This window comes from Melanotaenia boesemani, chromosome 21 (assembly GCF_017639745.1).
Source record: "Melanotaenia boesemani isolate fMelBoe1 chromosome 21, fMelBoe1.pri, whole genome shotgun sequence".
NCBI classification, from domain to species: Eukaryota; Metazoa; Chordata; class Actinopteri; order Atheriniformes; family Melanotaeniidae; genus Melanotaenia; species Melanotaenia boesemani.
In genome coordinates, this window is record NC_055702.1 from 28,263,593 (window position 1) to 28,287,299 (window position 23,707).

The 23,707-nt window shown below is 40.9% G+C and overlaps 1 protein-coding gene across 1 annotated transcript in view; it reads right to left on the reverse strand.

Moving 5' to 3' along the window:
- Positions 1-16,538: 16,538 nt before the first annotated feature.
- Positions 16,539-23,707, reverse strand: part of LOC121632200 (NHL repeat-containing protein 3-like) — a 19,328-nt gene continuing 12,159 nt past the window's right edge. The window contains exon 5 of the mRNA XM_041973445.1: positions 16,539-17,714. Coding sequence (XP_041829379.1) covers positions 17,115-17,714 — 600 coding nt within the window. The 3' untranslated portion in view covers positions 16,539-17,114. The remainder of the gene's footprint in view (positions 17,715-23,707) is intronic.

Genomic DNA, 23,707 nt, shown 5'->3' on the forward strand with positions numbered 1-23,707 from the left:
CTCACAGGTTATAACTACAGACACATGTTCCACTCACAGGTTATAACTACAGACACAGGTTCCACTCACAGGTTATAACTACAGACACAGGTTCCACTCACAGGTTATAACTACAGACACATGTTCCACTCACATGTTATAACTACAGACACATGTTCCACTCACAGGTTATAACTACAGACACAGGTTCTACTCACAGGTTATAACTACAGACACATGTTCCACTCACAGGTTCTAACTACAGACACATGTTCTACTCACAGGTTATAACTACAGACAAAGACACAGGTTCCACTTACAGGTTATAAATACAGACAGAGACACATGTTCTACTCACAGGTTCTAACTACAGATACATGTTCTACTCACAGGTTCTAACTACAGACACATGTTTGACTCACAGGTTATAACCACAGACACATGTTCTACTCACAGGCTATAACCACAGACACATGTTTGACTCACATGTTATAACTACAGACACATGTTCTACTCACAGGTTATAACTACAGACAGAGTGACAGGTTCCACTCACAGGCTATAACCACAGACACATGTTTGACTCACATGTTATAACTACAGACACATGTTCTACTCACATGTCATAACTACAGACAGAGACACAGGTTCCACTCACAAGTTATAACTACAGACACAGGTTCTAAAAACAGGTTATAACTACAGACAGAGACACACGTTTGACTCACAGGTTATACCTACAGACAGAGACACAGGTTCCACTCACAGGCTATAAATACAGACACACGTTTGACTCGCAGGTTCTAACTACAGACAGAGACACAGGTTCCACTCACAGGCTATAAATACAGACACACGTTTGACTCAAAGGTTATAACTACAGACTCATGTTCTACTCACATGTCATAACTGCAGACAGAGACACAGGTTTCACTCCCAGGTTATAACTACATACACTGTTTCTACAGGCAGGTTCTAACTACAGACAGAGACACAGGTTCCACTCACAGGTTATAACTACAGACACAGGTTCTACAGACAGGTTCTAACTACAGATTGTACTATGTGTAGACATCTGGACAAGCGGGCCGATTATAAGTTTTCAGGTGAGACTAACCTAAATGTACAATCTGGAAAGCTGGAAAGCTGAAAATGCTGCTGCCACACATGAGTTTAACATTATAGGCTTTTTCTCCAGCAATTAAGCAACTTCTTTTCTTGTATAAATCTTATCCTGCATGCCAAATCAAGAAAAACAAATCACTCTGCACCTGTGTCTTGTCATTAAGGAATGACAATTATACCATTTATTGAATTTCAGTGCCACCGGAGGACGGATTGAAAACCACTACACCAGCATTAAGGCGAACTCGATCCAGCTGCCTTTACACTCTTCAGCAGGTTTTAATTGGTGGGGAACAGGAGAGAGGAGCGTGGCAAAAACATCATTAAAGGCTGAAACTACCACAACAGGGTATTGCTGAGATTTAATTACACCAGACCATTGTTTAATTTGCCTCTCAATGCTTCAATTAAGCCAAAAAGGGAATGTGAGGGTTCAGGTTTCAGGCTCATTTTGGTCGGATAGGAGAGAGTTTCCCCAGTGAAGTTCATATAACATCACACAGCGGAGATCAAATGGATTTGTCATCATTTGACTAATGACTGGAGAGAGGAATAAACCCTATTAGAAAATCATCCAGAATCTCTCTGTCTCTGCTGATTGTCTTTGTGTGTGTTGTGTTTGTGCTGCAGAGAGGCCTCGGAGCTGATCCTGATGTATCTGCTGTAATATTGAATGCTGCAGATGATCTGATCTGAGCTTGATGAGAGCCAAACATAGCAAAACCTCTCCCTCTCTTCAGAATAAAGAAAAGTACTGAAACTCAGAGAACCATTCCCCTTATTAGTTTTGCTGTTATTTAATCTCCACTCCCCAAGTAGTAGCAGTAGCAGACTTTGATATGCATCCAAATAAATATTTAGGCTCTAATTCCATTTAGGAGGTGATATAAAAGCTTCTTCCCCAGTGATGTGGAGGTTAACCTTTACTTCTACACCTTCACTTTACATGCTTAATATCTTAATTTTTTTTTTTTTTTTTTTTTTACATAACACCATTTTAAACAGAAATTTAATCAACATAAAGAAAATACATTGTTTTAAACATGGAGCCGTTCCTGCTTTGTTGTTATGCAGGTCACACAGGAAGTGACTTTTTTTCCAACCAGTCAATGAATTGCAGTGTGTCAAACTCCACCCTTTTTGGGTTGGGTCGGTTAGATTGGTACCCCAACGGAAGGGTCCCAACAAAGTAGGATGGGTCGGATATTAGGGTACCCATCCCAGTTTTCGTGTGTGGAAACACAAGAAAAATATGTCTTGATCCGCACTCGTCGGTGGAAACAGGGCATTTAGACCCAGTCCTTTTTAATCTGTTCATGTTGCCTTTTGGGGATGTCATCAGGAGACACGGCATTGATTTCCACAGCTATGCTGATGATACGCAGTTTTACATCGCCGTGTCTCCTGATGACCTGGAGCCAGTTAATGTCCTTTTAAACCGGATTTCAGATATTAAGACATAGGTGGCAGAGAATTTCCTCCAGCTTAACCAGGACAAAACTGAAGTTTTAATTATCGGTCCTGAAGACAAGAGAGAGATCTTTTTACCAGAATTACATCATTAACAAATAACATTAAGCCAGAGAAATCTGGGAGTCCTTTTTGATTCTCAGCTGGATCCACACAATAGAAATGTCACAACAACAGGATTTTACCATCTTAAAAACATACCAGAGTTCCATTTTTCTCTTTTGCCAGCACCAAGGTGCTGATGCTTTTATTTCTAGTAGAAATCTCATATCCATCCATGCATCCATTGAACAGGTGCCTTTAATAGTGGATGTCTCAAACTTATCAGTAGCATAGCATACCAAAAATATATCTCCATCTCCATCCCAGATCTCCCCCCGGAAGTCCGTCTGTCCTTACAGCACCACCTAGTGGTGCGGAGTAACAACACAAGCACTTACAATACACAACACCTTAAAGAATCCTTTTAAAAATTCTTATTCCATTTCCAGGATCTCCTGAAAATTCCATCAAAATCCATCCATAACTATTTGAGTTATGTTTCTAAAAGACAGAAAGACAGACCAATGTAGTTAAATGTGTTGTGCTAAGGAGAGAACTTTACTTATTTCTCTTAGCAAGAGATTTTCATATGGAGGAAAAGGTTCTGTGATAAGAATCCAAACTGCACTTGGCTGTGATGTGGATATGAGAAACATAATAAGACTATTCAGTCCCACGAATCAGACTTTAATAAAATGAAATTAATTAATAAAAAGAGCTGTGGATGGGATAACTATTGAGTTCTATTGTGAGGATTTTTTTATACAGTCAAAGGTTTTCAAACCTGAATTACCACCTCAGTGCAAAAGTCACTGACCAGGTCGTCTAGGATGACTCAGCAGGCTGCACTCAGCCAGGTGTTGAAACGCAACTTGAATCAGTCTAACTTAGTAAAATGAACAGCAGTGGATTACAAACCAGTATCGCAGGTTTAGTTAAACTGCTTGTTGGCCCCGCTTTCCTGGTCCTGATGGAGGTTTTCCTTCCTGGTTCTGATTCTGATGGAGGTTTTCCTTCCTGGTTCTGGTTCTGGTGGAGGTTTTTGCTTCCTGGTGCTGGTTCTGGTGCAGTTTTTCGTAGCTAGGTCATTATTTTATAAACTGGTTTATATGAACATAGCTATTATAAACTGGAGTAATGTGGATCATGGAGTGGATTTGTTTTAATTAAAACATAATGAACTGGATTTAATTGGATTCTATGCCAACGGCTGTGAATTGTTGCTATACAAATAAAGCTAAATTGAATAAAAGCCTAATCTATGGTTCTGATGGAGGATGAATGGAGAAGTTAATCTCAGTTCTGTGTTACTGCATATCACCACAGTGAGAGGCATTTCAGCCATGGTCTTAAAAAGAATAGTAATTAGTTTCATTTATTGAGATCAAGTTATCACAGAGCAGGTAAGTAAATAAATTACTCAAACCCAAAACAAAGTGAATGAAACATAACAAACTGAACATGCTGAAGCTTTACCAGAATTGTCTCTTTTTTGTTTGTTGTTATTAATATTATCTTATTCATTCAGAAAAACAGTCTTTTTTGTTTTTTTGTTTTTTTTAAGCAATGGTTTCTGTAAGATGGGATGTTTCAGGGTGTAAGGAGCAGAAGGAGGTGGCTGGCGATGGGCCTGGATGTCCGTTGTTAATGTGCGGCAGCAGAGGACTACAGGTGATGTTTGGACAGGTGGTGGTTTGATGTCAGCACTGAAAGAAATCTTTTCCACTTATTTTAATCCAGAACCCGAATCAGAGTCCAGAACAGAAACATTCGTACCTCGCTTAAGGAATACATTTTTAAATCTGAGGAATGCTTTTTTACTTTTTTGTTTGCTTCAGCTCATAAATTTTGATATTTTGGGTTTGATGATGAAAAATTTACTTCAGAAGCAAAAATCTTTGAGGCATCTTCGTTTAGTCCTAAAATATTCATAGTCAGGACTGAAGCGTGCCTGCTTGTCTTAGTGCTGTAGGAAATGTCCCGCTGGATCAATACACTCTGCTCATAACTTATCAGCGATCAATATCTGGAGCTTTGAGATGGCTTTATGTTACTCTGGTAAAATATCATATGCTTCTTCTCTGATGGATTCAGACAGGTAGTCTTTAAGACTGGAAACAGGTGGCCAGTATTCCCCTAGAAACATGTTCAGATTTATCCGGTCTGATCATCTTTATTTCACTGGTGCACAAACAGAAATGTTAAAATATCTGTGTGGATAAACATCATTTTATCCAACCACTCTCTCTGTGTGTGTGTGTGTGTGTGTGTGTGTGTGTGTGTGTGTGTGTGTGTGTGTGTGTGTGTGTGTGTGTGTGTGTGTGTGTGTGTGTGTGTGCCAAAGCTTTGTATTAGGCTCAGTGGATCCACATCCACTTTGTTTTACTGTGTGAAAAATACAAAAAGCTGGTCAGACAATAAGGACCCAAGAAGGTTTTCTTCTCAGCTTCATTTGTTCATTTTCGTTTTTACATTTCAGGCCTGCAACATTTCAAAAACTTAGCATGGGAGCTCTTTGGGCTGTTATGGAGGTCGAAAAAACAATAATGTTGTTAGAAAATGGACAGATCCTCTGGGGAAAATGGGACAAAATAAGACTTAAAACTCTTTATTATTTGGGATCCTCAGTGTTAGAGCATCTTGGAAGTGTTGGGAGAAGGAATGGGAACGTTACAGTTGGGAAAAGAGTCTCATTTTCTTCAGGGTTTCAGGTCTGACATGAAGTGTCATGAAGGAATAACAGGAATATTTTAGGTTCAAACTATCTGCAACTTAATAAAGTAGCTGTAATAATCAATGCAGTGTTTATTGATTGATTGAAATAAATAAAAAAATATATTTTTATGGCTGTAAAAGTTTTACTAAAAAATACTAAATTTACTAAAAATACTCAGCCTGTTGAAGTCTGGTCTCTGAGATCTGGTTCCATTCTGGACTCTGAGATTTCTTGTGTTTTAGTTTCTGCTCCTTCCTGCCTTTTTGCAGCACTTTTTGTTTGTCGTGCATTCAAGCCAAAGCTTTTCCATCCTCTTGCCTCCCACACCGTGCTCCTTCCCTCCCTCTCCCCAGCACCATGGACTGTGACACGGCCTCCATACCTCCTCCTTTCTCTGCAGCTTCCTTCTACAGTCGACTGCAGTAAAAACTACAGACATGGCTATTATGGTTGACGTGTCGTCGGCCCTGTCTTGTCCCATATGCAGAACAAAGACACTCAGTGATGGATAACCTCAGTGTGTCTGGGACAACAAGACTGTCCTCATCAGTGAGACACTCAGATTGTGATTACTGAGAGAAGTGACAAAGAAAACCACAGAAAAAGAAAAATGAGCCCATTTCTAGAAGCTTTCTGAGGTGCGACAGACTGGGAGACAGGCAGGACACTTTAGTGATGGACAGTTATGCTTTGGTTTCTATAAAAGCATCAGAATAAGTTCTTTTTCTTCAATTTCTAACCAAACAAGATACAAAACAATCCATTTCTATCTTTTTAGGTGATGTAAGGTTTTTATTTGCAGATTGCAAGATGCTAAAAGACGCCTCCAAAAGCCTAAAATGTCAACAGGACCTGCAGCAGTCTGGAAGAGGATGACTCTACAACCAAGAAGAGACTGAACAAGGAGGAAACATCAGGTCTCAAGAGAAACATGAAGGTCAGACTGACGCTTTCCAGACAGAACGGAGACAAAGACCAGGACTTCTGGAGTAATTTTATGAGGACTGATGAGTCAAAAACACCAGAACAGAGGACATGTTGGAGTCAACCAGATGCAGCATTCCAGGAACAGAGGCTCATCCCAACTGGGAAGCATGGAGGTGGATGTGTCATGGTTTGGAGATGTTCTGCTGCAGCAGGACCTGGTCCTGGTCAGCCCCCCATCAGAGAATCCACCATGAATCCTGTTGTCTGTCAGAGGGAGAAGCTGTAATTTTTACCTGCCATCAAATCCCTTTCATCTCCAGATATGAACAAGATAAACATTTCTTCATAAAGAACTGATTATTTAACCCCTTGTCGCCTGGTGTTGAAAATTTGCTACAAACCATTTATTTTATTATTATTATTATTTTTTATTATTATTATTTTTTTTATCTTTTCAATTTTGTTTATTTTTATGTATTTATTTTAAATAATTTATTGTTAGTTATGAATTTAAATGTTAATTGTATTTTATTTTATTCCAGTCTGTTTCTTTCCTTGACTTCCAAAGTTTTTTTTTTACCATATTTATTTTGTTTTTGTGTAATTGTAAATAAATTCAGGTGTTAGTTGTTACACGACTGTAAAATGTTGTTTAGAATTCTGTAATAACCTTTGCTGATTTATGTAGTTTGGTTTTAAGTATTTAAATGGGAATTTAAATTTAAATTTTAACTTCTTGGGATATCAACCTTTTGTATAATTATTATTAAGTTTAAATAAATAAATAAAGAGCCGATATATCAGTATATCATATTGTTATAATGGTTTAATCTGTCTTACTCAGATGGAGAAAAGTCTTTTTTTCTTCACAGCTGGATTTAAAATCTGAACTCATAAAGATGGAAACATCAGTAAATCAGAATAATTCTAGAAATAATTTGGCATGTACAGTAACAGTGGGAGAGGAAGTGGGAGAATTAGATTTCCAGTAAGTAAACTGGTGGCATACAGTCAAAACAATGTAAATGTCTGCATCCACCATGGTCTGCTGTACTTTAGTCTGCATGTGTTTGTAGAAAATGAGCTGAGAATGCAGAAACTGAGATAAAATCTTGCTTGAAAGCTCTGAATTCCTCTGCTTCTTCTTCCTCTGCTCCGTCTTCGTCGGCCGCTGACTGAGTTCCTGCCCCAGCAGAAAAGTTCAGACCAGGCCGTTATGGCTGACATGTTGTCATCCCTGTCTTGTCCCATCCAGACTAACAAAGACAGAGGATCCTGTTGAACAGCTCGGAGATGACGGGACTCCAGCCGTCCCCCGTCTGTCTCAGCAGGCTCCAGGATGCAGCAGCTACATTCAGACCTATTCAGCAGCCTGTTAATGTTTAACTGGGGACAGGAACTGATGCAGAGCTTCTGCAGCCCATTCAGCCACAACCTGTTTATTCATCATATCTAACTTCATCTTTAAAACTAGAAACAAACATGGACGATTCTGTTTAGTTTAGCTATAAATCTGACTCCAGGTCTTCATTCACCGTGTCGCCATCCAGTTCAGCAGCTTGTGGTGCTGATATGAGTCTGCAGTGAAGCCACACTGGAGTCGGTGGTGAACGGCAACAAAAACAAAGCTGTGTTCAACATAAAAGCCTTCAGTGGTTTCCAGATCATTGTATGAAACGAAAACCTCCATCAGGACCAGAACCAGGAAGGAAAACCTCCATCAGGACCAGAACCTGGAAGGTAAACCTCTATCAGGACCAGAACCATGAAAGAAAACCTCCATCAGGACCAGAACCAGGAAGGAAAACCTCCATCAGGACCAGAACCTGGAAGGAAAACCTCTATCAGGACCAGAACCATGAAAGAAAACCTCCATCAGGACCAGAACCAGGAAGGAAAACCTCCATCAGGACCAGAACCAGGAAGGAAAACCTCCATCAGGACCAGAACCAGGAAGGAAAACCTCCATCAGGACCAGAACCATGAAAGAAAATCTCCATCAGGACCAGAACCAGGAAGGAAAACCTCCATAAGGACCAGAACCAGGAAGGAAAACCTCTATCAGGACCAGAACCAGGAAGGAAAACCTCCATCAGGACCAGAACCATGAAAGAAACTCTCCATCAGGACCAGAACCAGGAAGGAAAACCTCCATAAGGACCAGAACCAGGAAGGAAAACCTCCATCAGGACCAGAACCATGAAAGAAAATCTCCATCAGGACCAGAACCAGGAAGGAAAACCTCCATAAGGATCAGAACCAGGAAGGAAAACCTCTATCAGGACCAGAACCTGGAAGGAAAACCTCCATCAGGACCAGAACCTGGAAAGAAAACCTCCATTAGGACCAGAACCAGGAAGGAAAACCTCCATCAGGACCAGAACCAGGAAAGAAAACCTCCATCAGGACCAGAACCTGGAAGGAAAACCTCCATCAGGACCAGAGCCAGGAAAAAAAACCACCTCCGGTCCAGAAGCCGGTGTGAAGCTGCGGATGGCTCCAGATACCAGGAACCGGTCCAGAAGCCGGTCTGAAGCGGTGGATGGCTCCAGATACCAAGAACTGGTCTAGAAGCCGGTCCAGAAGCCGGTCTGAAGTGACAGATGGATCCAGATACCAGGAACCGGTCCAGAAGCCGGTCCAGAAGCTGGTCCAGAAGATGGTCTGAAGTGACAGATGGATCCAGATACTAGGAACTGGTCCAGAAGCCGGTCCAGAAGCTGGTCCAGAAGATGGGCTGAAGTGACAGATGGATCAAAGATACCAGGAACCGGTCCAGAAGCGGGTCTGAAGCGGTGGATAGCTCCAGATACCAAGAACTGGTCCCGAAGCCTGTCCAGAAGCTGGCCCAGAAGATGGGCTGAAGTGACAGATGGATCCAGATACCAGGAACCAGTCCAGCAGCTGGTCTGAAGCAGCGAATGGCTCTAGATACCATCTTTCCTGGATAATGTAGAAGATCTATGATGTCACATAGATCAGCTCTATCAGCTTTGCTCTGGAAACTCGGACGTCGTCTCACGTCTTCCTGAACATCATCCCTTTCGCTGATAAACATCAGCTGATGTGAAGTTCACAGCCAAACTCAACAGCTGGTCACAAAATCACATGTAACTGATAGTTCACATAATCATGACGGAATCATTCCTTCATGTCCAACTCAGTGTCACAAAAGTTAAATCACAGAAAGTAGAAAAAAAAAGAATTCAGCAATGTGCAAAACCTTTACTTTTCCTACACTGTTATTCCATCAGATTAATCAGATTCATTTTTATTGCATTTAGATTTTATTCACAATTTACAAAGCATCCAAACTGGGACTGTAAGAACAGGTCCTGAAAGACCTGGAAGGAAAACGGAGGCAAACACATGAGCGGCATAGACTTTATTAATTGCTTGGGATGACTCCCTCAGGAAATCCACAATTCCAGCAGCACATACGTAAAAAAAAAAGCATCTTCATCTGCAGGAGAATGAAAACGAGCTCACAGGAGTCAAGCTCTCAGTGTGAACACCCAGACATGATGGACCTGAAGGTCTGGGCTCTTCTAGGAATAAGTAAAGAGGGTAAAATGAAGGCAGACGGATTGCATTTGGATTGTGTCTTATTTAATGACTTCAGTAGAGGTTAAATAAGAGAAAACACTGGTTTCTGGGTAACCCTCAGACCTACAGCTACACGTTGCTGCTAACAGGACACCGTTCATGTGAGGCACTAAAGCAAAGATTCATGCATAAATGCAGATGAAGACAGCAAAATGTACCAGAATGAGCCTGCGCTCAAAGAAGCTGGAGCAGTGGAATGGAAGTAGTAAACCCTAATCAGAGTCCAGAGCTCCCACTCTGCATGCTCTCTTCACTGCTCTTCTCCTCTGCCATTGGTGTTCCTGAGCTGAGAGGCCACTACAACCCAGAGAAAATGATGTGTGTATTACATTCATCCATACCTCCTTCATCTGCCTCTCCATCTAACACACTGCTTCCTCCTCTCCCAAACCTTTCCATCTGTCTCTCCAGCTCTTTAGTAAAATCTTTTATTCAGTGAGCTGTAAACCTGTTCACATTTTGTCCTGGAAACTTTTTAGAAATGAAGGGGATGGATTGGGAAAAATGCCCTGGTATCATGAAATTATCAGCTCATCTTGAGCTTGTCGACAGCTGAACATCTCCAAAAAGTAGGGCTGGGGAAACACTTACACATAATCCAGATGCAACCCCAGTTCCAACAAAGTCAGGTCTCTGAATCTAACCAACTCATCTTTTATTCCCGGTAGAAGATAAACAACATCTCAGATGAAACTGAGGCATTTTACAGAGAAGTTCCAGAGAGGATGCTTTTTGATATTTTTTAAGACAGCACATTTAAATAAACAATAGCAACACTTATTCCTTTTCTTCAGACGCCTTACCACAATAATAGAGTACTACACACAGCGACTGTGGACTATCGTAGGCTGAACACCACAAATAAAATTATTGGAGAAACATGTAAAACAAACTAAAACCAGTTCAGCCTAACACATTCACCAGTCACCAGAATAAGCAGCTGTGCTTGGGTCAACAGAGAAGAAATCCTGATAAGAAATAGAAGAGTAATAACAAGTAAAAGGCCAGTGACATATAAACCAGCAGGTACCATGTGTAACTAATGTGTGCACGCTATAAAAACCTTTCCAAGAGCGACCAGGCTGAAGAGGCTGGACTACAGCAACCAGATCCACAAAAGCAGGAGAAATTTCTCCGATAAGTCATAGTCACAACCCAGCATCATAGTAGTGCACACCAGATCTCAGTTCTGGTTTTATAACACCACAGCAGTCTTGCCGCCTCTGTCTTGGTCGCCCTCACAAAGCCAAACGACTGGTGTGCAGAGCCGTCTGTTATGGAGACACTGATTGGTGTGCTGATCAGCAGTTCTCCACAGCTGTGGGCTGTACATCCAGGGCTCACCGGCAGACCCAGGAAGTGGAAAAGAGGATGGAGAACACAGTTAGCTCAACGTAAATGCTTACAGCTGTTCTGCTGGTGATGATGGACCTTACGGCAGCTTTTGACTCTGTAGAGCATCCAGTCCTCATCACTGGTCTGGCTCAGCTTGTTGGCCTTCAGGGAACAGTGCTGGTGTGGTTTAACTCCTATTTAACAGGTCTTTCTCTGTCCTGACAGGTGACTTGTCCTCCTCTTCAACTCTGCTGGCCTCTGGTGTGCCGCAGGGATCTATTCTGGGGCCTGTGGTCTTCTAATTATACATGTTGCCTTTAGGCTGATTGTTAAACACCATAATCTGTCTTTTCTTCTGTATGCAGATGACCTGCTAATCTATCTGCCAGTCACTCCCAATTCTCCACTTGGTTTAAACTCCGTTAATGGCTGCTTAAAGGGCGTTAAATACTGGCTCTCTCAAAACTTCCTCCACCTAAATAATGACTAAACAGAACAGATTTTGTTTGATGCCTCCAATAAGCCAGATGCAGCTGTTCCCAGTCTAAGTCTTTCAGGCCCTACTTCAGTCAGGTGGTTAAAAATCTGGGGGTAAAACTGGACTGTAGCTTGAAACTGGACAATCAGGTTGATACTGTTGTGAAAACAAGTTTCTTTCAGCTTCGCCTGTTGTCCAAAGTAAAGCCTTTCCTCAGCTGCAGCAGTCGGAGGAGGCCATCCATGCTCCAGACCTGATTACTGCAGCATGTTCTAGGTTGGTATCAATCATTCCTGCATCTCCCGTTTACAGCTTGTACAAAACTCTTCGGAAGCCCGAACATATCACTCCTGGCTCCCGGTTCAGTTCAGGATCCAGTGGATATTGTTGCTGCTTGTTTTAAAAGCACTGAATGGCATCACGCCTCCTGACTTATCAGAACTGATGAAAATCCACCAGCCCAGCAGGGGTTTACGTTCTGCTGGTCAGCATCTGTTAGAGGCGCCTCGGTCCAGCTGCAAGCTGTGGGGGATCGGTCTTTCCAGTGGCAGGTCCAACATTTTGGAATATTCTTCCCCATGAGCCACGTACCCACACTGATCGGCCTCTGTTCAAGGCCAAACTTAAGACCTGTTTATTTAAAAAGGCTTTTGGCTTGTAGTAATTTGTTTTAATGTTTATTGTCCTTTTAGTACTTTCCTCGTTACCAATTAGTCTTAATCTGTTTTGTGCTTTTACCACTTTCTATTATATTTCCTTTATTTTAATGTGTATTTGTATTCACTGGTTTTCATGCTGTTAAGCACCTTGGTCGGCTTGTTGTGAGGTGTGTGGTGAGTGTGGTACGTGGCTCGTGGGGAAAAAATATAGAAAACTTTGATAAAATCTGATGCATACACTGTTAATGACGCTGGAGTGAGGTCTGGTCTGGGGGGTCCAGGCCTTGGACAGAACTGTGTCCATTCAGTTAAAGAGCTTCATCTCTGCCTGATGCAGGCGCCTGTGTTTTTCCAGCTCACTGAGCAGCTGCCAGGGATGATGTGTGTCCATACTGTCACTCCCGTTGACTTCCATAGAAAACAGAGGAATGTGAGTGTAGGAGTGGGCCTATTCTGCTCACTAAGATGGTCACACCGACACACACTTTCTCCATCCCTCTCCTCTTCATGCGTTCCCTATCTCACAGGTTTCCCCCTTTGTTCTCTGGCTGTCATCTTCTTGTCCTCTTCTTCTATGGTTTCTGCCTTGCTGGCTGTTTTGCTGACAGACTCCAGCTGGATGTCATGGCAGGGAGAGGGGAGGGATCCTGAGTGTGTAGGCTGGCCTTTAGAGTCCCTGTGTATGGGGAAAGCCCACACAACACTCCCACACATTTCCCCACACAGCCAGGGACTCCAGCCTCTACAAAGGACACTTCCTTATGGAGGAATTCAGTTGTTGAAGCTCATATCAAGGACTGATCAGTAGTTTTCTTCCTTTTCATCTTGACAGTGTGTGTGTGTGTGTGTGTGTGTGTGTGTGTGTGTGTGTGTGTGTGTGTGTGTGTGTGTGTGTGTGTGTGTGTGTGTGTGTGTGTGTGTGTGTGTGTGTTTGGGTGTGTGTGTGCAACAAATGTTCATATTTTCTTCCCAGTGGGGCACAGAAGCCATGTTCTTCTTAGGGTAATTATATAAAAAGTTGAAGAAATTAGAAGAGCAGCCAGACCGTCATTCTGCTGCTACCGTGCTGAGAAGTTAGGAAAAAAAAGTTGAAGAAGTTTCTGGAATAATTTATGTCTTCCTGTTTGCAGAATTCACACACACACGCATATATATATATATATATATATATATATATATATATATATATAGACAAGGAATCTGTAATAATAAAAAGTAATTCAGAACAACTCCAGGATACCAGACTGAGAAAACGTGGCCACATTTTGATGCAGCTGCATCATAACAGCAGTGTTAGGATGGAGGAGGTGTAGCCGCTCATTTCCACCAGTCAGTAAAATAAAGCTGAATTGAACTGATTAGATTAGTTGGTGTTAATGAACATGTGTCACTTCCTCTCTGCAGCGGTCAGACTTCACAATGAACACATGGAAACTGTGTTTACATGTTTATGTACGGTACATACGCTGACAGACCGTATACTGGACATATTATTTGTCATTTGTGTGTGTGTGTGTGTGTGTGTGTGTGTGTGTCTGCGCCTGTACTGTTGAAACAAAGCCATTTCCCCACCAAGGGACTCATAAAGGTTTCTTATTCTTATTGTTTTTTCATCAGAAAACCAGTCGGTTTTTGTGCTTCATGAATAAAACTACTAACACATTTTATTATCAGCTATATTATTTAGTCTAATCACTGACTGATGTTTACAGAACAAAATATTAGAAAAATAATAGTTTTCATTTTAAAACTCCTTTTTGTCTCCTAAACAGAATAAAAAATCTAAGTTCACTGCATCTGAAAACTAACAAATGTTTTAACCTGAAACGGTAATAAATATATCTGAACTGTAACCGGGTCAGAATTACCTTTCTGGTTGCTTCTGAGTGTAGAAACTGACCAGTTTGATCATCAGAAACCAAACTTTGACCCAGGAGTTTAGGACTTCAGACAGAATTAACATGAATCTCTCTTCTGTGTCCGTGTTTGTTACTAAACTGAACTTTAAACTGATTTATCAGAAGAAATCATGTTTAACTCCTCAGCCAGTAAAACTTGAAATAAAAGTGATTTATTGTGGATATTTTCTTCCAGGTAGTTTAATAAAGATGGAAGATGTATGAACAGAGCTCCACCTAGTGGTGTGGTGAAGACATGACCTAAGAAGATGATCTTGGATGATCTGTGTTGTGGAAGAACATAAAAGAATTCAAAACATTTTCTTGTAGTTTATTAACACATAATCAACAATGAGAACGCTGCTGCCATCAGATTCACTATCAGCTCATATTTTCCATCACATGGTGAAATGTCTCCGTTCCATCATCTGACATGTTGTTCATCTTCTACTGGGAATAAAGATAAGTTGATGGATGGGAATTTGGTTTTATTTACATTTTAAACTGAGACCTGACTTTTCTGGAACTGGATTATTTGCAAATATTTCATTCAACAATAAGAACATGACTTCTTCACCAGTTTGAAAAAACATCACATAAATTACACATTTATATTTAATAAATACTGGCCCATGTGACCCGTATTCCATTATCTTTTGTATTTATTAGAATAAATGTTTAAACTTCTGGGATTAATTACTTATATAATCGTTTCATGTTTTCACAAACAAATCAGCTTTTAATAGATACATATATCCACATGATGCTGCACCAAATCATAAATACATATTATTTACATCATGTGACAACACACACCAGAACACTCTGAGTGGAGAAGTGTATTAAACCATATCAGACATGAACCATGCGTCAGAGCATCACAGTAACTGCTGAGTCATCACACGCACGCTTCATTCTGATGACTCAGGAGTCATCACTGCTGTTGTCTCCAGATTTTCTCAATCCAATGTAGAGGTGTCAAGACCTGGTTCTGGTGACCAGTTGGTTCTGGTGACTGATTCCTCCTGGTATGAAAAGCTGCTGATCAGAGCCCAGGATTAGTTCCAGTTTTCTGACTTCCTCATCAGGAAAACACAAAGCTAACATCACGATGAAAAGAGAAGTGAGCCGAGTTACTTGTGTTTCTGTTTCCATGGTTACAACGTACCGGGCGTCTCTGGAACAGAGTGGCTCATCATTTCACGTACAGACAAACCAACAACGTCTGACCGAATGAAGAAGAAAATGTTCCCAAAAAAGTCACAAATGTGTTATAATCACATCTTCACAGACACATATTCACAACGTTCCTCTGATTCTTTATAAACACTGGTCAGAAACCAGCGAGGCGCATCACAGTTCACCAGAAATACAGAAATACCAGCACCATGAAGCCTTCATGTTTAGGTTGGCCTCTCCATCTACAACACAACATTCCTCAGCAGAACCAAGGTCGGGCTACAGGACACACACCTCCCCCTCTAACAGGACAACACCAACCACACACAACCACTGCAGGTCCAGCACACAGAGAGGCTGAAGAAGAAACCACAACCAGTCCTCAACACCAACCAAACCTGATGGTCCTAGTTAGGTGGATAGCTCTGGTTGGGTGGATGGTTCTGGAAGGTCTAATGGTTCTGGTTCTGGTTGGAATAATGGTTCTGCTCCTGGTTGGACGGATGGTTCTTGTTCTGGTTGGCGAATGGTTCTGGTTGTGGATGGGAAGGTCATGAATGAACAGGAAGTCCAGAGACCAGGCGTTAGAGCTGCAACAGATCTGAATATTTAACTTTTACAGGCTCAGAAACAAGAAAAAAACATTTATCTGAATCTAAATACCAAACATCAGGAATGAATTCATGAAGGAAACAAGACCTCCAAAAACCCACATCATCATCATCTTTTTCTTCATCATCATCTTCTTCATCATCATCATCATGCCTCTAGCCATCATCTTCATGAACTGAATTGAATTGAACTGAATTGAATTGAACTGAACTGAATTGAACTGAATTGAACTGAACTGAATTGAACTGAATTGAACTGAACTAAAACTGAACTGAATTAAACTGAATTGAATTGAACTGAACTGAATTAAACTGAACTGAATTGAACTGAATTGAATTGAATTGAACTGAATTGAACTGAATTGAATTGAACTGAATTGAATTGAACTGAATTAAACTGAACTGAATTGAACTGAATTGAACTGAACTAAACTGAACTGAATTAAACTGAACTGAATTGAACTGAATTGAATTGAACTGAACTGAATTAAACTGAACTGAATTGAACTGAATTGAATTGAACTGAATTGAACTGAACTGAACTGAATTGAATTGAATTGAATTGAACTGAACTGAACTGAACCGAATTGAATTAAATTGAATTGAATTGATTTGAATTGAACTGAATTGAAGTCACTGCAGCTCAGGGAGTGAACGTGGTTGATAAACCAGAAAATGGCACCAGGAGTTAAAAATGGGAATATTTCTGTTCAGAAGCTTTTTCTCTCCCCACCAGCGTGTGATCAGTCTGCATGTTCATCTAAGTACAACCGGCACCACAGCTCCGGTCCGGCACCGCTTCCTCGGAACTCTGGGACGAGCATCTTCTCTTCTTGTTCCACATGTTTGTTTTTTGGCACTAAAATAAGCAGAATGTCTGTAGGTGTCTCCAAGTTCTTCATGCTGGCTGAGAGAAACATCGTAAATGTGTTCATCTTTTAGATACTGCTGCAAACTGAAGATTTCAAAATGTCCTTTTTCACTTTCCGCGTAAGAGAACTTAAGTTTTTCATCATGTTTTGTTAATAAAGACTGAAACTGGTGTGATGTCTGGTGTTTCTACATACTGGGGACATTTCCATCCATTTTTCAGAGCAGACTTCCACCCAGACTGAACGGGGTGAATTTCTGAGCCTGCTGCGCTCCGATCTCTGCCACATACAGAGCCCCAGTCTTTAAATCCAGGTCCACCAGGTGGGGCTTCACCTCGTCAGCCAGCTGGATCACGCTGACCACTCTGCACTGACCGATCAGGCCCACCGGTGGTGCATCCAGCAGGGAAATCTGGTTGGTGTTGAGCTGTACCACCACAAAGTACTTCTTGTTGGGGGTCAGACGGACAGAGTAGGGCGCGTCCTCTGTGAAGCAGCTCCCCCACGTCCCCAGCCAGTCCCCCGTGATGGAGTTGAAGACCTGGATTCTTTTGTTGCCCCTGTCGGCCACCCACACTCTCTGAGCGTTGTCCACGGTCACGCTGTGGGGGATGTAGAACTGAGCCAGGCCTTGTCCCTTCTCCGCATGCATCCACAACACCTTCTGATCTTTAGAGAGCTTGATGAGGCGGTTGTTCATTCCACCATCACCGTCTACGATGTACATCTCCCCGGACTCGTGCACAAAGATCTCAGCTGGCTGATCGAACTGCAGAGGGTCCGACCCAGAACCGGATTTTCCTGCTGTGCCAAGAACCTACAAGAAAAAACCACACAGTGAACGCTCATCCTGTACAGTCATGTTCACCCTTAAAACTCCACAACATTTTTACTACTTTACTTATTATTTAATATAAACCAGTCGGTAACAGCTTTTAATCCCAGTATAAACCAGTCTGTAACAGCTTTTAATCCCAGTATAAACCAGTCTGTAGCAGCTTTTAATCCCAGTATAAACCAGTCGGTAACAGCTTTTAATCCCAGTATAAACCAGTCTGTAACAGCTTTTAATCCCAGTATAAACCAGTCTGTAGCAGCTTTTAATCTCAGTATAAACCAGTCTGTAGCAGCTTTTAATCCCAGTATAAACCAGTGTGTAGCAGCTTTTAATCCCAGAATAAACCAGTGTGTAGCAGCTTTTAATCCCAGTATAAACCAGTCTGTAGCAGCTTTTAATCACAGTATAAACCAGTCTGTAACAGCTTTTAATCCCAGTATAAACCAGTCTATAACAGCTTTTAATCCCAGTATAAACCAGTCTGTAACAGCTTTTAATCCCAGTATAAACCAGTCTGTAGCAGCTTTTAATCCCAGTATAAACCAGTCTGTAACAGCTTTTAATCCCAGTATAAACCAGTCTGTAGCAGCTGTTAATCCCAGTATAAAGCAGTCTGTAGCAGCTTTTAATCCCAGTATAAACCAGTCTGTAGCAGCTTTTAATCCCAGTATAAACCAGTGTGTAGCAGCTTTTAATCCCAGTATAAACCAGTCTGTAACAGCTTTTAATCCCAGTATAAACCAGTCTGTAGCAGCTTTTAATCCCAGTATAAACCAGTCTGTAACAGCCTTTAATCCCAGTATAAACCAGTGTGTAGCAGCTTTTAATCCCAGTATAAACCAGTCTGTAACAGCTTTTAATCCCAGTATAAACCAGTCTGTAGCAGCTTTTAATCCCAGTATAAACCAGTCTGTAACAGCTTTTAATCCCAGTATAAACGAGTCTATAACAGCTTTTAATCCCAGTATAAACCAGTCTGTAACAGCTTTTAATCCCAGTATAAACCAGTCTGTAGCAGCTTTTAATCCCAGTATAAACCAGTCTGTAACAGCTTTTAATCCCAGTATAAACCAGTCTGTAGCAGCTGTTAATCCCAGTATAAAGCAGTCTGTAGCAGCTTTTAATCCCAGTATAAACCAGTCTGTAGCAGCTTTTAATCCCAGTATAAACCAGTGTGTAGCAGCTTTTAATCCCAGTATAAACCAGTCTGTAACAGCTTTTAATCCCAGTATAAACCAGTCTGTAACAGCTTTTAATCCCAGTATAAACCAGTCTGTAACAGCTTTTAATCCCAGTATAAACCAGTGTGTAGCAGCTTTTAATCCCAGTATAAAGCAGTCTGTAGCAGCTGTTAATCCCAGTATAAACCAGTCTGTAGCAGCTTTTAATCCCAGTATAAACCAGTCTGTAGCAGCTTTTAATCCCTGTATAAACCAGTCTGTAGCAGCTTTTAATCCCAGTATAAACCAGTCTGTAGCAGCTGTTAATCCCAGTATAAACCAGTCTGTAGCAGCTTTTAATCCCAGTATAAACCAGTCTGTAGCAGCTTTTAATCCCAGTATAAACCAGTCTGTAACAGCTTTTAATCCCAGTATAAACCAGTCTGTAGCAGCTTTTAATCCCAGTATAAACCAGTCTGTAACAGCCTTTAATCCCAGTATAAACCAGTGTGTAGCAGCTTTTAATCCCAGTATAAACCAGTCTGTAACAGCTTTTAATCCCAGTATAAACCAGTCTGTAGCAGCTTTTAATCCCAGTATAAACCAGTCTGTAACAGCTTTTAATCCCAGTATAAACGAGTCTATAACAGCTTTTAATCCCAGTATAAACCAGTCTGTAACAGCTTTTAATCCCAGTATAAACCAGTCTGTAGCAGCTTTTAATCCCAGTATAAACCAGTCTGTAACAGCTTTTAATCCCAGTATAAACCAGTCTGTAGCAGCTGTTAATCCCAGTATAAAGCAGTCTGTAGCAGCTTTTAATCCCAGTATAAACCAGTCTGTAGCAGCTTTTAATCCCAGTATAAACCAGTGTGTAGCAGCTTTTAATCCCAGTATAAACCAGTCTGTAACAGCTTTTAATCCCAGTATAAACCAGTCTGTAACAGCTTTTAATCCCAGTATAAACCAGTCTGTAACAGCTTTTAATCCCAGTATAAACCAGTGTGTAGCAGCTTTTAATCCCAGTATAAAGCAGTCTGTAGCAGCTGTTAATCCCAGTATAAACCAGTCTGTAGCAGCTTTTAATCCCAGTATAAACCAGTCTGTAGCAGCTTTTAATCCCTGTATAAACCAGTCTGTAGCAGCTTTTAATCCCAGTATAAACCAGTCTGTAGCAGCTGTTAATCCCAGTATAAACCAGTCTGTAGCAGCTTTTAATCCCAGTATAAACCAGTCTGTAGCAGCTTTTAATCCCAGTATAAACCAGTCTGTAGCAGCTTTTAATCCCAGTATAAACCAGTCTGTAGCAGCTTTTAATCCCAGTATAAACCAGTCTGTAACAGCTTTTAATCCCAGTATAAACCAGTCGGTAACAGCTGTTAATCCCAGTATAAACCAGTCTGTAGCAGCTGTTAATCCCAGTATAAACCAGTCTGTAGCAGCTTTTAATCCCAGTATAAACCAGTCGGTAACAGCTTTTAATCCCAGTATAAACCAGTCGGTAACAGCTTTTAATCCCAGTATAAACCAGTCTGTAGCAGCTTTTAATCTCAGTATAAACCAGTCTGTAGCAGCTTTTAATCCCAGTATAAACCAGTGTGTAGCAGCTTTTAATCCCAGAATAAACCAGTGTGTAGCAGCTTTTAATCCCAGTATAAACCAGTCTGTAGCAGCTTTTAATCCCAGTATAAACCAGTCTGTAGCAGCTTTTAATCCCAGTATAAACGAGTCTATAACAGCTTTTAATCCCAGTATAAACCAGTCTGTAACAGCTTTTAATCCCAGTATAAACCAGTCTGTAGCAGCTTTTAATCCCAGTATAAACCAGTCTGTAACAGCTTTTAATCCCAGTATAAACCAGTCTGTAGCAGCTGTTAATCCCAGTATAAACCAGTCTGTAGCAGCTGTTAATCCCAGTATAAACCAGTCTGTAGCAGCTTTTAATCCCAGTATAAACCAGTCTGTAGCAGCTTTTAATCCCAGTATAAACCAGTCTGTAGCAGCTGTTAATCCCAGTATAAACCAGTCTGTAGCAGCTTTTAATCCCAGTATAAACCAGTCTGTAGCAGCTTTTAATCCCAGTATAAACCAGTCTGTAGCAGCTGTTAATCCCAGTATAAACCAGTCTGTAGCAGCTTTTAATCCCAGTATAAACCAGTCTGTAACAGCTGTTAATCCCAGTATAAATCAGTCGGTAACAGCTGTTAATCCCAGTATAAACCAGTCTGTAGCAGCTTTTAATCCCAGTATAAACCAGTCTGTAGCAGCTTTTAATCCCAGTATAAACCAGTCGGTAACAGCTTTTCATCCCAGTATAAACCAGTGTGTAGCAGCTTTTAATCCCAGTATAAACCAGTCTGTAACAGCTTTTAATCCCAGTATAAACCAGTCTGTAACAGCTTTTAATCCCAGTATAAACCAGTCTGTAACAGCTTTTAATCCCAGTATAAACCAGTCTGTAGCAGCTGTTAATCCCAGTATAAAGCAGTCTGTAGCAGCTTTTAATCCCAGTATAAACCAGTCTGTAGCAGCTTTTAATCCCAGTATAAACCAGTGTGTAGCAGCTTTTAATCCCAGTATAAAGCAGTCTGTAGCAGCTGTTAATCCCAGTATAAACCAGTCTGTAGCAGCTTTTAATCCCAGTATAAACCAGTCTGTAGCAGCTTTTAATCCCTGTATAAACCAGTCTGTAGCAGCTTTTAATCCCAGTATAAACCAGTCTGTAGCAGCTGTTAATCCCAGTATAAACCAGTCTGTAGCAGCTTTTAATCCCAGTATAAACCAGTCTGTAGCAGCTTTTAATCCCAGTATAAACCAGTCTGTAGCAGCTTTTAATCCCAGTATAAACCAGTCTGTAGCAGCTTTTAATCCCAGTATAAACCAGTCTGTAACAGCTTTTAATCCCAGTATAAACCAGTCGGTAACAGCTGTTAATCCCAGTATAAACCAGTCTGTAGCAGCTGTTAATCCCAGTATAAACCAGTCTGTAGCAGCTTTTAATCCCAGTATAAACCAGTCGGTAACAGCTTTTAATCCCAGTATAAACCAGTCGGTAACAGCTTTTAATCCCAGTATAAACCAGTCTGTAGCAGCTTTTAATCTCAGTATAAACCAGTCTGTAGCAGCTTTTAATCCCAGTATAAACCAGTGTGTAGCAGCTTTTAATCCCAGAATAAACCAGTGTGTAGCAGCTTTTAATCCCAGTATAAACCAGTCTGTAGCAGCTTTTAATCCCAGTATAAACCAGTCTGTAGCAGCTTTTAATCCCAGTATAAACGAGTCTATAACAGCTTTTAATCCCAGTATAAACCAGTCTGTAAGAGCTTTTAATCCCAGTATAAACCAGTCTGTAGCAGCTTTTAATCCCAGTATAAACCAGTCTGTAACAGCTTTTAATCCCAGTATAAACCAGTCTGTAGCAGCTGTTAATCCCAGTATAAACCAGTCTGTAGCAGCTGTTAATCCCAGTATAAACCAGTCTGTAGCAGCTTTTAATCCCAGTATAAACCAGTCTGTAGCAGCTTTTAATCCCAGTATAAACCAGTCTGTAGCAGCTGTTAATCCCAGTATAAACCAGTCTGTAGCAGCTTTTAATCCCAGTATAAACCAGTCTGTAGCAGCTTTTAATCCCAGTATAAACCAGTCTGTAGCAGCTGTTAATCCCAGTATAAACCAGTCTGTAGCAGCTTTTAATCCCAGTATAAACCAGTCTGTAACAGCTGTTAATCCCAGTATAAACCAGTCGGTAACAGCTGTTAATCCCAGTATAAACCAGTCTGTAGCAGCTTTTAATCCCAGTATAAACCAGTCTGTAGCAGCTTTTAATCCCAGTATAAACCAGTCGGTAACAGCTTTTCATCCCAGTATAAACCAGTGTGTAGCAGCTTTTAATCCCAGTATAAACCAGTCTGTAACAGCTTTTAATCCCAGTATAAACCAGTCTGTAACAGCTTTTAATCCCAGTATAAACCAGTCTGTAACAGCTTTTAATCCCAGCATAAACCAGTGTGTAGCAGCTTTTAATCCCAGTATAAAGCAGTCTGTAGCAGCTGTTAATCCCAGTATAAACCAGTCTGTAGCAGCTTTTAATCCCAGTATAAACCAGTCTGTAGCAGCTTTTAATCCCTGTATAAACCAGTCTGTAGCAGCTTTTAATCCCAGTATAAACCAGTCTGTAGCAGCTGTTAATCCCAGTATAAACCAGTCTGTAGCAGCTTTTAATCCCAGTATAAACCAGTCTGTAGCAGCTTTTAATCCCAGTATAAACCAGTCTGTAGCAGCTTTTAATCCCAGTATAAACCAGTCTGTAACAGCTTTTAATCCCAGTATAAACCAGTCGGTAACAGCTGTTAATCCCAGTATAAACCAGTCTGTAGCAGCTGTTAATCCCAGTATAAACCAGTCTGTAGCAGCTTTTAATCCCAGTATAAACCAGTCGGTAACAGCTTTTAATCCCAGTATAAACCAGTCGGTAACAGCTTTTAATCCCAGTATAAACCAGTCTGTAGCAGCTTTTAATCTCAGTATAAACCAGTCTGTAGCAGCTTTTAATCCCAGTATAAACCAGTGTGTAGCAGCTTTTAATCCCAGAATAAACCAGTGTGTAGCAGCTTTTAATCCCAGTATAAACCAGTCTGTAGCAGCTTTTAATCCCAGTATAAACCAGTCTGTAGCAGCTTTTAATCCCAGTATAAACGAGTCTATAACAGCTTTTAATCCCAGTATAAACCAGTCTGTAACAGCTTTTAATCCCAGTATAAACCAGTCTGTAGCAGCTTTTAATCCCAGTATAAACCAGTCTGTAACAGCTTT